The sequence below is a fragment of the Malus domestica genome, chromosome 11, assembly GCF_042453785.1.
Source record: "Malus domestica chromosome 11, GDT2T_hap1".
Taxonomy (NCBI): Eukaryota; Viridiplantae; Streptophyta; class Magnoliopsida; order Rosales; family Rosaceae; genus Malus; species Malus domestica.
Window position 1 is genome coordinate 38,649,450 of NC_091671.1, and position 12,665 is coordinate 38,662,114.

General features: G+C 36.2%; 1 protein-coding gene and 1 long non-coding RNA gene across 7 annotated transcripts; one reads left to right on the forward strand and one right to left on the reverse strand.

Annotated features, from left to right (window-relative positions):
• Positions 1 to 1,030, forward strand: LOC139189578 (uncharacterized). The gene is made up of 2 exons (XR_011573346.1): positions 1 to 406; positions 484 to 1,030. It is a non-coding gene; the product is annotated as an uncharacterized lncRNA (long non-coding RNA).
• A 176-nt stretch (positions 1,031 to 1,206) lies between these two features.
• Positions 1,207 to 4,819, reverse strand: LOC103423098 (uncharacterized). 6 transcript variants are annotated; one of them, XM_017328903.3, is made up of 11 exons: positions 4,595 to 4,819; positions 4,401 to 4,487; positions 4,225 to 4,297; positions 3,419 to 3,544; positions 3,136 to 3,280; positions 2,864 to 3,042; positions 2,670 to 2,770; positions 2,285 to 2,499; positions 1,989 to 2,188; positions 1,731 to 1,852; positions 1,207 to 1,613 (listed from the first exon to the last, which is right to left on the reverse strand). In XM_017328903.3, the coding sequence occupies exons 1-11, from the start codon at positions 4,605 to 4,607 to the stop codon at positions 1,555 to 1,557; spliced, it is 1,320 nt and encodes a 439-aa protein (XP_017184392.1). In that variant the 5' UTR covers positions 4,608 to 4,819; the 3' UTR covers positions 1,207 to 1,554. The 6 variants fall into 6 exon arrangements, with proteins under 6 accessions (XP_017184392.1, XP_017184389.1, XP_017184388.1 ...); XM_017328900.3 differs by having other exon boundaries at positions 4,380 to 4,487; XM_017328899.3 differs by having other exon boundaries at positions 4,225 to 4,300; positions 4,380 to 4,487.
• Positions 4,820 to 12,665: the final 7,846 nt, after the last annotated feature.

The window sequence follows — 12,665 nt, forward strand, 5'->3', positions numbered from 1 at the left end:
ACTTTAAAAAATATGTATCTCAGATCTGAATTGAGAGAGTTTAAATTGGTGATTTTTCTAGGGTACGAACATGTATTAAGTGTGAACGCTTACAGATGACCCACGTGGTGTATGAGACCGATCAGACGGTGTAGTACACCGCTCAATGTGCCACGATGATGGTATTTTTGGGTGTTCGTATTATAGAAGAACACTAAATTGTAATGTTTGAAATTTGAAATTTGCTAAGCCACCCACATTGAGATATTCCATAGCCACCCGAGCAACTCGGAGACGAATAGTAAAGGGAAGGAATCGGAAGAACAACTGAATGCAGAAGATTCCCATGTGAGGAAATTCGAAAACATTCATTGCTCAGAGGTTCAAGGAGAAGAATCCCAGAAAGAAAGCTGAAGAAAGCAAAAATGTAGTTTCTCTTTTTTGTTCAGTGTCAAATCTTTGATGGGTTTTGAGTTGATTCCTAACTGTGTTATCTCTCTACAGCTTGCAATTTCAATGGCAACAAAAGCAGCTTCGTTTGCCCGGGAACTCAAGTGGATAAGATCGGATTTATGCTTTATGCAAGAGCAGTGTGCTCTGCTGGAGGAGGAGAATCGAAGGCTCCGAGACTAGCTGAATAAAGGGTTGAGGCCAGAGGAAGATGATCTGGTGAGGCTTCAGTTGGAGGCACAGCTAGCTCACCTCCCTCAAGACCTCTCTGCTTCATTTGAAAAATTTGTACAAGGGTTGTGCCTAGACTTTTCGTCTCCTCCACAACCGACAGCAGACGAGACAAATGGCGAAGATGGTGGTGGTGATGCTGCTGCTGAAAACAAAGTTTCTCAGACACTAAGAAGTGATCTTTTCGGCTTCTCTGTCTTGCTTGATGATGGAGATCATTAGCAGAATGGTTTTTGCAGATTGTTCTGTTTGGGTTCAAAATTAAGTATCGCAGATGTAAATTTTGATGCCATTGACTTCTATATGTGATTTCACTGATTTACCATAAACACAAGTACATGATCTCAATGGAAATTATATTATTTCTTTACTTTGTTTTTCCGAACTTAATTTCCCTACTCAAATTATATGTTAAGGTGATTTCAATGAACAGTATCTTGTCATCCAACCTTTTTCCGTTATAAGTTTCAAAAAAATAGTTCCCGATACCAGTTCTCAGCAAGGAGACATACCAGGTCAGAGAATATAGATGAACTAAACTCTTCATTAAAGACCACGAAAGATACGATTCAACATTCAAGCAAGCAAACATACATCATACAGATACAGGTAACCAAGTACTAAATATTAACAAGTAACCTAAATTAAGCTTCAATGTTTAAAGCTGCTGCCTATTGGTTTCCAAACTAACAGGTTTCATATTTTACAAAATACATGCTAAGCCAATCCAGCAACTGGTTAAACCATTAAGACTGCCTATTTCTCTTGTTCTTAGATGCTGACTTGCAATCTTGAGCAGAATCGTCAGAAGAAACTGCTAGGTGGATATATGATATAGTTGCAATCAGACAAAACATTCAGGTGCATTCAGAACCCAACTTCATTCGTCATGATCTAAGGGAAGAAGCTAAGATACTGGCAGGATGGTGGTTGATTTCTCTGCAGTACCCGTCCTACAATTACAAAGTGAATTAAATAAAAGTAAAAAAAATTACTTAAAAAAGAAAAAGTAACAGTTTTATTCTTTTTTTTTGTAATAATAATTAACAATTTTAAATTATGATTTTTACCTATAACAACTCCACCACAAAAAGGATCTAAAAGGCAGGCTTGGTTGAGTAGCGACATTGTATTGCGGAAGGCATGTGCTAATTCCCCATAATTATAGTCTGTCAGATACCGCAGATTTATACTACATATTAACCAACAAAATAATTAGTATGTTGTATTTGCAAAAATAGTAATATCTTTCATCTATAAATATACAAAAGCAATATCACAAAATAGAGATCATAGTTCACTAGCAGAGGAAAATTCTTGAAACTTACTGTTCTTCTCCTGACCCAACAGCCATAGCACTATCACTCGTAAGTGATGTACGTGAGATCACTCGAAACATTTGCGGATGTGGACTTGTAAAGTCCCATCCCAAAACAAGGCTGGAAACTGTGACGTAGGGACTAACAAAATGATAGGCTAGATTAGCCGCTAACTTCACCGTGCGCGACTCCTCAGGTATTGTTAGAAACTATCACCATTCAATTGAAATCAATGTGTGTGTATATATATATATATATATATTATTTCTAAGGAAAATAAATAAAAATTTGGAGTTTTCAATTACCACTGATGTCATCCATTTCCACATTTCCTCCCAATCCATCCTATATCCAGCCATTGTAATATAAATGTTCCAACTTAATCGATAGAACTTGTTGCAAGTACGATCAGTCACATGTCCAGTCAAGGCATCGGTCAGCTTTGAATCAACTCCAACACAAATAAAATTTTCCCAACGGTAAGCAATATTAATGGTTCCATGATCATGAGACGAAAAACCTGCACCACAAAGTAGGAAAAAGAGATTTATGGGTGACGTTTTGTGCTACTAAATTACTAATTATGGAGGAAAAAAAACATAAAAGAAAGCTTATGTGCAAAACTGTCGATAGAGTACAAACAATCATAAAAATCTACAAAGTGCAATAGAGTTCGGAAAAGAGTGAAACCTTTTGCACCAGATTGGGAGCTATTGAACACCTGAGCAATCAAGTGTTCATACTCTAATGCTCCTATAACATGCCTGATCTTTGGTGGTAGAAGCTGGTGTCTGCAGCATGGAGAAAACTTATTCAACGAGCTTTTGCAAAAATAGTAAGCAGGGAACCATAAATTTTGAATGAGTTCCAAAAACAGGAGTCACCGTAGTAGCTGTTTAACCAGGCCAATTGCAGATATGGCTACGGAAATGTCAAAGTCGCCAGCAAGACCAATCTTTTGACTTGAAAATCTTCTAGTGAATCGACCAAGATTTGGAGCAATATCATCAACCTCATAAAGATTTTTCAATGCGTGGACAGAAGCTTTTCTTACACCAGCACTCTTAGAAGCAGAAAATGAGGGAAATAAATGAGGTTTGTCCAGAACGAGTATAAAGGAAAACAGCGTAAGCCGTATCAAGAATCTCGAACTTACATTGTCATTCAATGTCAATCCAAGATACATGAAGTATACACCCTGCAAGACCAGTGATGGATAGGAAAGAATCCACGGGCCTAGTAACTCTATGCATGAAATCCAAATATCTGGATAGATATCACGATAGTAATAGTAATGCAACCTACAATGATGCATTAGACTGTGATAGAGAACTAAAAGATTATGATAAAACAGGAACTTTATAAAATCATGTCAGTAATTTTCTTTGCTTCTGAACTATAAAGCCAAGTCGAAATATCCTACGCTTTCGATATCTTACATCATTTGCTCTAGTATGGTTATCTTGTAGTGAGTCATCGGGAACCTCTTGTTCAGTGATTCCACGCGAGGTCCCTTAATTTGTTTCTTCTTTTCAGCGTCTAATTGTCTACGAGTAGGTTCTAGCCTGCAGCAAATGTGTTAGCAACAGATATAAATTCTTGTAGTACTGCTTTTAACATAAAACAGAGCAATTCAAAGAGAGCTCTTAGGTAACAGATAAACCAATGCAAGCAAAACATGAATTAGGTGGATGAATTCTTTTTAGGGAGTTTTAACAAAACACTCTCGGTACTGTTCACGTTTAACGAAAAACCACATTTTTACGTTTAACTGGCACTATTCATTATACCTTTAAAAATAGTTTTTCGTTAAAAGATAAGTTTTTTTGGACTTTTCGTTAGTTTTCCTTTCTTTTTAAGATTTTATTTGAAACATAATTTCAAATTCATCATAAATTGTGTGCTAAAAATATTTGTACCCAATTAATTATTAGCTGGTAACGAAAGTAGAGGTTTCACCACATAACATGTACAAAACTATTGCGCTAGAGTCAAGAATAAAAAAAGGTCGTACCCAGTGCACAAGGCTCCCGCTTTACGCAGGGTCTGGGAGAGGTGAATGTCGGCTAGCCTTACCCCCATTTATGGAGAGGCTGCTCCCAAGTCTCGAACCCGAGACCTACCGCTCATGGGCGAAGGCACTTGTCATCGCACCAAGTGCGACCTCTAGAGTCAAGAATAAAAATACAAAAAAAAAAAAAAACTGAAGTAATTAAAATCAAAACCTCAAATTGTGAAAACTCACTTTTTGCTCTGCTCTCTCACCCCCACGCCTACTCTCAGTTGTTCAGCGGTCCTCAACTCCGACGACCGGCCACCTGCTGGTTTCCAAAAACATACATTATAAATTAAAATTCCTGTCCAAGTAGCAACTCGTTTTTATTTTTGTTGTACAAATACCAGAGAAGGTGGTTCGATCACCGTTCTTGTCTCCATCAACCGTGCCGGTCTGCTGCGGCTGTAGTCGCCACACCTTGGATCCCCTTGTTTTCTCCTCACTCAAACCTTCTGTCCCAACAATCAATGAATGAGTTAAACACACAAATGAAACAGATAATGAAATAAACAAAAATAATCCAAAAATACAAAAAAAATAATTGAGGGGCATGATTCACCTGATAGGGCCATCCTACCGGCGGCGGCGCAAAGACTGTAGCGGTGGTGGTGATTAGATTTTTTAGACCCAGAGGACGTTAAAATGGGGTTTGGGTTTTTGAGAGATAGAGAGGCTGTGAGACAGCAGCAAGAGTAAAAAGCTGAAGAAATAATATGGCGTTGGTGACTACATGAAGTTAGCTGAAGAAATAATATGGGGTTTGGGTTTTAGAATGAGTGTTAGTGAAAGCAACAGCAACACAAAACGCCGACGATGGTGGCGACGTGGAAAAGGATTACCTCCGGATCCATTATGTGGAGATTGTACGGATTTCCACATTTCAACCGTTCATCGTGTATCGTTGGGTCAGCAATTATTTGATTTTATTATTTTAAATTAAACATAAATAGTATATGATAAAAACTGACCGCACGATCCACAATGAACAGTTGAGATGTGATGATTCTTATGATCCCCACATAATGGATGTGGAAGGGATCCTTTCCCGATTTGCAAAGTTTAGTCGACCAGCATGCGGAAGGGATCCTTTCCCGATTTGCAAAGTTTAGTCGACCAGTATGCGGAAGGGATCCTTTCCCGAGCCTAAGCCGTTTCTTCTTTCGTTTGTCGGTATATAAAAGGATTATTGGCAGTTTTTCTTTTATTTTTATATAATGTTTGTGAATTCTATTTTTATCTCCTTTTATGAACATATTTACCATCAATATCCAACTTAACATTTTTTATTTTAAACGACAATATAACGAAGAAAAGGTTTTATTGTTGTTGTTGTTGTTGTTGACAGTATAAACGGAGAAAAAATTATTTGTAAGCAGGGACGAAGTCAGAAATTTGTATGGATGGAAGAATTCTTAAACAACAAAGTCACAAATTAAAATCCTAAAAAATGTACTAAACAAAATACCTTTATATAATTCATAAGATTTTGTTGTACAACATATTAAAATATCATTTGATGCGTTTTCATGTTTTGAAAGCGTGCATGACAACTTCATTACCAATACAATTAATTATCTTTCTCTATAAAAATAAATATGTTATTATTCATCCATTGATCTCCTATCTGATTTCTCAATCAATTCTTCAGAAATTTCTTGGCCAAGAATGCTCTTTTAAGTTGGCAATAGCAATTGGAAGAGTTAATGTTAATGTCACAAACAAGTAAACTAGTAAAACACCTTGCTAATTGCCCTTGTCGTTCCTCTTATCAAACAGGTGGACATGCACAAGGGCAATTATTGTTTAGAGTGAATAGTAAAGACAATTTCATTGTCTTTACCCAGCCACAACTAACAGGTGGGGTGAATATGCTATTAATGGCCTTGTTTGCGTTTCTTGTTTGTCAAGTCAACAAACGTGTATATAAGTGTATTGCCAAAAAAAAGAGGTATTTGTCGGTTTGCCCCCTCCCCCAAACTTGTATAGAGCTGCCAAATTCCCCCGTGAACTTTAATTTTAGCCGATTACCCTCTGAACTTTTATAATTAGCCAATTTCCCCCATAAACTTTAACTTTAGCCAATTACCCCCTAAAATTTTATAAATAGTCAATTCCCCCTAAACTTTAATTTTAGCTTATTACCCCCCCTGAACTTTTATAATTAGCCAATTTCCCCCCTAAATTTAACTTTAGTGAATTACCTCCTTAAAATTTTATAAATAGCCAATTTCCATGGCCCCCACTCCACCAGCATTTAGATTTTAAAAATTTTCATCCAATTTTCTATTCTTTTTGCCCTTATATGGTTGTCATGTGTTGTCAACGTGATCAAATGAATGAAAATTTTTAAAATCTAGCGTCCAGAGGGAGATTGGCTATTTATAAAAGTTTAAGGGGTAATTGGCTAAAATTAAAGTTCAAGAGGAAATTGGCTAATTATAAAAGTTCAATGGGGTAATCGGCTAAAATTAATGTTCAGAAGAAAAATTGACAGTTGTATGCAAGTTCAGGGAACAAATCGACAAATATGCCAAAAAAATTACATCAATAAGATTGTCGAGTTATATCTACTCTGCATTAACTCTTGAAGACATTTGTTGTCTCGCCAAAAACATTTCAAGGGTATGTTGATGGACAAAATAACTAAACGTGTACAAAAAAGAAAAAAATGTGTAAAAATTATTTCTTTAAATTAATTTAGAAACTTTTTTAATAAGACGAACCCCTTATCAATTATCTTATCTTTTTAGGTCAGTTTACTCAAATTTATTTTTTAGATAATATTGCTTAAATTTTCTCAAGAAAAAGAAGATAATATTGCTTAAAGAATAATGCTAGGTAGATCAACTTTTAGACTAAATTTTCAAATTATATAATGTGTCGTCAAATAAAATAAGCACGTTAATCAACAATCATATAATATATTTTACAAAATTTAATCTAAATAGTTCGTCTTCAATACAAGGTGCAAGTCTATTGTCGTGAAATGGCAGAGTAGGTCACCATGGAAATTGAAACTGTAGCCCCTACGCCAACCAAAAGATTAGGAGCTTTTGGCCTCAATCACTGGAATTTCTTCTATCCATATCAGACTAATTCTATACTCAAGCGTTTTGTAGCAATCATGATATAACAGAAGTAAGACTAAGAAATAGGCTAATTACTTGCGCCCCAAGTAACTTCGGACTTCTTGTTATCAAGGACTGTCGTGGATGGGTTAAGTCCACATAAGGTTCTTTTTTATGCCTTGAGACCAAGGATTTTTATTGATCAATCTTGTCTGCCCGAATGGTTCAAGTCTTTTAATCATAAACTGGCTAGAAATAACTTGGATGCAGATGGAAATATACATCATATTACTAGATTTATGAATGAAAAGACAAAAACAAATGAGGTCGGGCAAGGTTGATCGTCTTGCAACTTCCTCTCTTTGTGATTTACAATGGGTTTGAGTGATAGAATGGGAGATTGGAAGATGAGTTTATACGAGGGAATCGATACTACATCAAGATTTAGACAGGGTAGCAGAGCTTTTACAAAGGCTTTTTGGTGAAGGTTGATCCCGAAAGGGATGAAGGCTTGGTGCTGACTACAGCTTCGTATGCAAATCTGGCTTGAGCAGAGTTTGTGTATTTGTTTGTTTGATTGAGTGTCCTTATCTCTGATTTTCCTTTCTCCTTTTATAGACGATTTGGCTTGGCTATCTGTAGCTTCAATCTTGCCCGAATGCCTCTGAAGGGTAGTGACTCATCAGCTTTTTACTTGTACTGCCATTATAAAGTACTTTTTGGGCTGATTAGCTGGCTGGTCTATATCACTTGACCTTTAGGTAGGTGAGCATGTAGCTCAAGTGGTCTGCACTTAGTCGGGAAAATGGCCTCTTCCGCCTTCTGGGCTTCTTGCTTTCCATTCCTTCGTCTGGGCTAACTCCCTTTTGAGCCCAAAATTCAAGTTTTATCCCAAACAGAGCCAATTCCCCATGAGAATTTAGAAATGCTAGAAGGAGCGAATCCGCCAAGACTCTACCTTAAGGGCCTCTATGTCTACGTGTATTCTACTTCTTCAAGATACACAACTAATATTATTAAAATAAAATTTTCAATTAAAAATATTTTCTTTCTCTACTTGACCTCTCTTCTTTTTGAATGAATGCACACCATCTCTCACATTTCTCAGTGCTTGAAATATCTTTGATATGCTCGATATTTTCATAGAAATGTCTAAAACTTTAGAGAATGATATGGAAACATTTCACCTCATATCTCCGATATTTCTGAAAATCAGTTAATTTCCTCGATATTGTATGCATCCTGGCAAAATTTCGGCAAAAAACTTACAGACTAGTGGTCGAGTTTTCTTCTTAGTTTCTTTTCACGTTTCCTTCTTCGTTTCTTCTTCTATTATGTGAATTCAGTTTTCAATCTATCATATATTTGGAGATTGGTGCAATTGGAAAGTAATACGTAGGAATGTCTAATCAAAATAAAAGATGAAGATTGATTATTACTTTTAACTCCATGAACTTATGCATTCTATATGATATTAGTTTAATTCAATAAAACTTGTGCTGCTTTCATGATAAAGGTTTTAGTTAAGTTATGTGTAATTTATTCCTTCTAATGAAATGTTTTATTTTATTACTTGTCATTAGAAACAAGTATTCCTTCTCACATATCACATACTTATTTTTTACACAGTATCTAATGATTAATTCTTGATTGTTGTGGCTTCATATGACATTCCTTAACAATAACCGAGGCTCTTGTCATTTTAAGAGAGAGAGAGAGAGAGAGAGAGAGAGAGAGAGAGAGAGAGAGAGAGAGAGAGAGAAAGTGTAAAAAGAAATGATTAATGGATAAGTCAATTTAGGAGGAACTAATAGCACTCCTTATATTGCTTGGGAGTGGAATCCTTGTATGGTTGTATTTATGGTGTTTTCAAGCACACAGCAAGCTAATTACTTTAGATCGCTAGTGTGTTTTAAGAGAAGAAGAGATGAATAATAGTATAAAGGAGTATTAGAAGGGGTGTGCTATCCACACACCTCTTTTTACTTCTCTCACACTCCTTGTTAATTTCTGTCATTTGATCTTCTTCAATTCATCCGATCTGATGGCCGAAAATTAAAAAGGTGTGAGAGAAGTGAAAAGGGATGTGTGAATATCACATCCCTATTACAATAGGACATCTAAAAGACATTGAGGGTGTGTTTGTTTACACTCACTAGGCCTCACTGGACTGGACTGAACTAGCTTAGCTAAGAATATTAAGCCATGTTTGGTGCAAGCTGGGACTAAGTTTAATGGGACTAGCTCGGACTCGTTTCGACTAAACTATTCGCTAGCTGGGCTTAACGAGGTCGGGCATAAAGGATGGGATTGCTAAGACCATCGCTTCGCTTCATCACCGTGCTGATGCTTCGACTTCCTTAGTCGTCTTCCTCTTCATCTTCCACAGATCCCCAACTGCTGCAATTAAGCTTTTCTTCTTTCTCGGCCTGCAATCAACCGATTTGGTAGCTCCAGCTCTAGCACAGGCCCTACCCGCAGGCTGCAGCTCCAGATCTCGCGCCACTGACCGTCGCATCCTCCTCGTCGAGGCCGCCAAGCGCTCTGCCAGGAGGATGCGTTCGCAAGTTTGTTGTCGATTTGCAGATCTGACGATCCGAGCCTTTGCAAATTGAAAAAAAAAATGGGATTTTTCTGGGTTTGATATGAAGAGAAAGTAAATTAAAAGAAGAGAAATAGGAGTTATAATTGAAGAGAAAGCAAATTAAAAGAAGAGGAAGTTTCTGGGTTTGATTATTAGTGGAAGCAAATATGGGCTTGCGAAGAAGAAAATGCAAACCAGAGAAGAAAAGTAGAGGAATGGGGAGAGAGAACTAAATAAAAAAAAGTGTGTAAATATTAATAAAATGAAAAAGAAAATGACAAAAAAGTATTTTAGCTCTAAAATAATTTAGTCTGTGATTTAGTCCAACACTACATCAAACGCTTCATTATTCTTATACTACTTAGTCCATGCCAAGCTAATCCAGATTAGTCCATAAAGTTAGTCCAGTCTGAGATAGTCCGGTGCAACAAACGCCCCCTGATAGTTAGTCCCAAACCTCCCACCCTTCTTTCTCTATGTCACATCAAGAGTTTTTAGGGGTTTGCTTCAAGAAAAATTCTTTATATATACGGCTGAATTAAATTAAGTTTATAAACCCCTTTCTGAGAAGACTTGCCATTGCAAAATTTAGAGTATAGAGCTCATAAAATAAGTGCTCAACTCTACAATCTAATTGTATTTTACGAGTCTCTACATTTAGCTTTTTTCGAATCTCTACGTTTTTCTTTTTCAAATTTTTTCAGCATTTTGTTTAGTCTAGTCCGATATTTTTGCAAATTTGCATATCTTATATATATCTATCGATATTTCTGCCAATTTGCATATCTATATTTCTACAAACACCGATATTTTAAACACTGCACATATTTTAAACACTGCCAATTTGAAATATCCTACATTTTCCTTAGCAGGTTCTTCTCCCATAAGACATACTTAGTTGCTTGCTGTCTATTATTCTTGCTTGTGGGTGAAGAAGGATCTTTCAAATGATGAATGATAGGCGATCTCCAGTCTTCCGTCTCGGTTTCTAGAACCATTACATCTATACTGAATCCCCTTTCTAGGATAGAAGGAAGATTTCTCCTTTGAATCTCGACATCTACTCCATACCTCCTTTCCTGGATTGGTACTCCCGAGGCTATTTGCGCCATCTTGTTGGCCGCCAGATTAGATTCCCTGGGAACATGATTAACTGATACTTCAGAATCCCAATAGCTCAACAATTGCGTGGCCGCCAAGTAATACCCAACCATGGTGATATGTCTGCACTTGTATTCTCCATTCGGAACCTCTTGTTCAGTGATTCCACGCGAGGTCCCTTAGTTTGTTTCTTCTTTTCAGCATCTAATTGTCTACGAATAGGTTCTAGCCTGCAGCAAATGTGTTAGCAACAGATATAAATTCTTGTAGTGCTGCTTTTAACATAAAACAGAGCAATTCAAAGAGAGCTCTTAGTTAACAGATAAACCAATGCAAGCAAAACATGAATTATGTGACAGAATTATTTGTGATGTCCAAAAATTCATCACTTTTTGGTAAAAGAAGTGACCCATTTCAAAAAAAGGGTCACATAAAGCGTTTCATGGTGGATGAAGTCTTTTTAAGATTTTATTTGACACATAATGTCAAATCCATCAGAAATTGTATGCTAGAAATTTTTGTGCCCAATTAATTATTAGCTGGTAACGAAAGTAGAGGATTCGCCACATAACATGTACAAAACTATTGCGCTAGAGTCAAGAATAAAAATACAAAAAAAAAAAAAAAAACTGAAGTAATTAAAATCAAAACCTCAAATTGTGAAAACTCACTTTTTGCTCTGCTCTCTCACCCCCACGCCTACTCTCAGTTGTTCAGCGGTTCTCGACTCCGAGTCCCCGACGACCAGCCACCTGGTGGTTACCAAAAACACATTATAAATTAAAATTCCTGTCCACTTTGGTAACTCATTTTTATTTTTGTCGTACAAATACCAGAGAAGGTGGTCCGATCACAGTTCTCGTCTCCATCAACAGTGCCGGTCTGCTGCGGCTGTAGTGGCCACACCTTGGATCCCCTTGTTTTCTCCTCACTCAAACCTTCTGTCCCAACAATCAATGAATGAGTTAAACACACAAATGAAACAGATAATGAAATAAACAAAAATAATCCAAAAATACAAAAAAAAATTTGAGGGGCATGATTCAATATAGTAACATCAAACTCACTTTTTTGGCCTACTCAGGAAAGCTTTATTGTATAACCGCTTGAATATTTGAGTATCAAAATAGTAAAAAAAAAAAAAAAAATTGTCAAGAAATAAGAAAAAAATATGCTGGTATGGAAACGCGCCAACGTTCGAGGAGCTTGTAGCATAAGGGCCAAAGCCAGTATGCTTAATTTTGTTAGGAAAACTAATGAAAATGGCTTGAAAACTTTGAGTTTTAATTTGTTCTTAATTTCCTCTCTGCAGTTAAAAGTAATATTTCATTTCCGGTTCCAAATTCATATAAGCTTGGACTTGTAATCTCTGGCCGAACTACATGTTTAACTTAACTTTTTGTTATGAAGTCGCAGCATTTAATTTTTTAATAAAGAGAATCCTCAAAAAAGTAATTGGAGTATACTGTATCTTTTTAAAAAAATGCAATTTTTTCCTAAAAAAAGCACTTAAGTGTTTCAAGAAGGAAGCGATGTGTGCTCCTTTTAAAAAGCACTTCAAGGAGAAATTTTTCAACTTGCTGGAAACATAGTCCGGTATACCAAGTTTTATAATACAAATGTTGAAATTTTTTAGAAAGCACTTCAAGGAAACGATGTGTGCTTCTTTTAGAAAGCACTTAAGTGTTATAATGCAAATGTGTGCTTTTGTATGTATAATAACATAAATAAAAACATAACGTACAACCATGGATATGTGTATAATTGAGAAAAATCCCGTTTTAAAAAAAATTGACAAAAATTAAATGAAACTCGTATACAATTGTTTTAGTTCTCAACAAGGGGACAACTCACACTTGGATATTTTACTTGTCAGC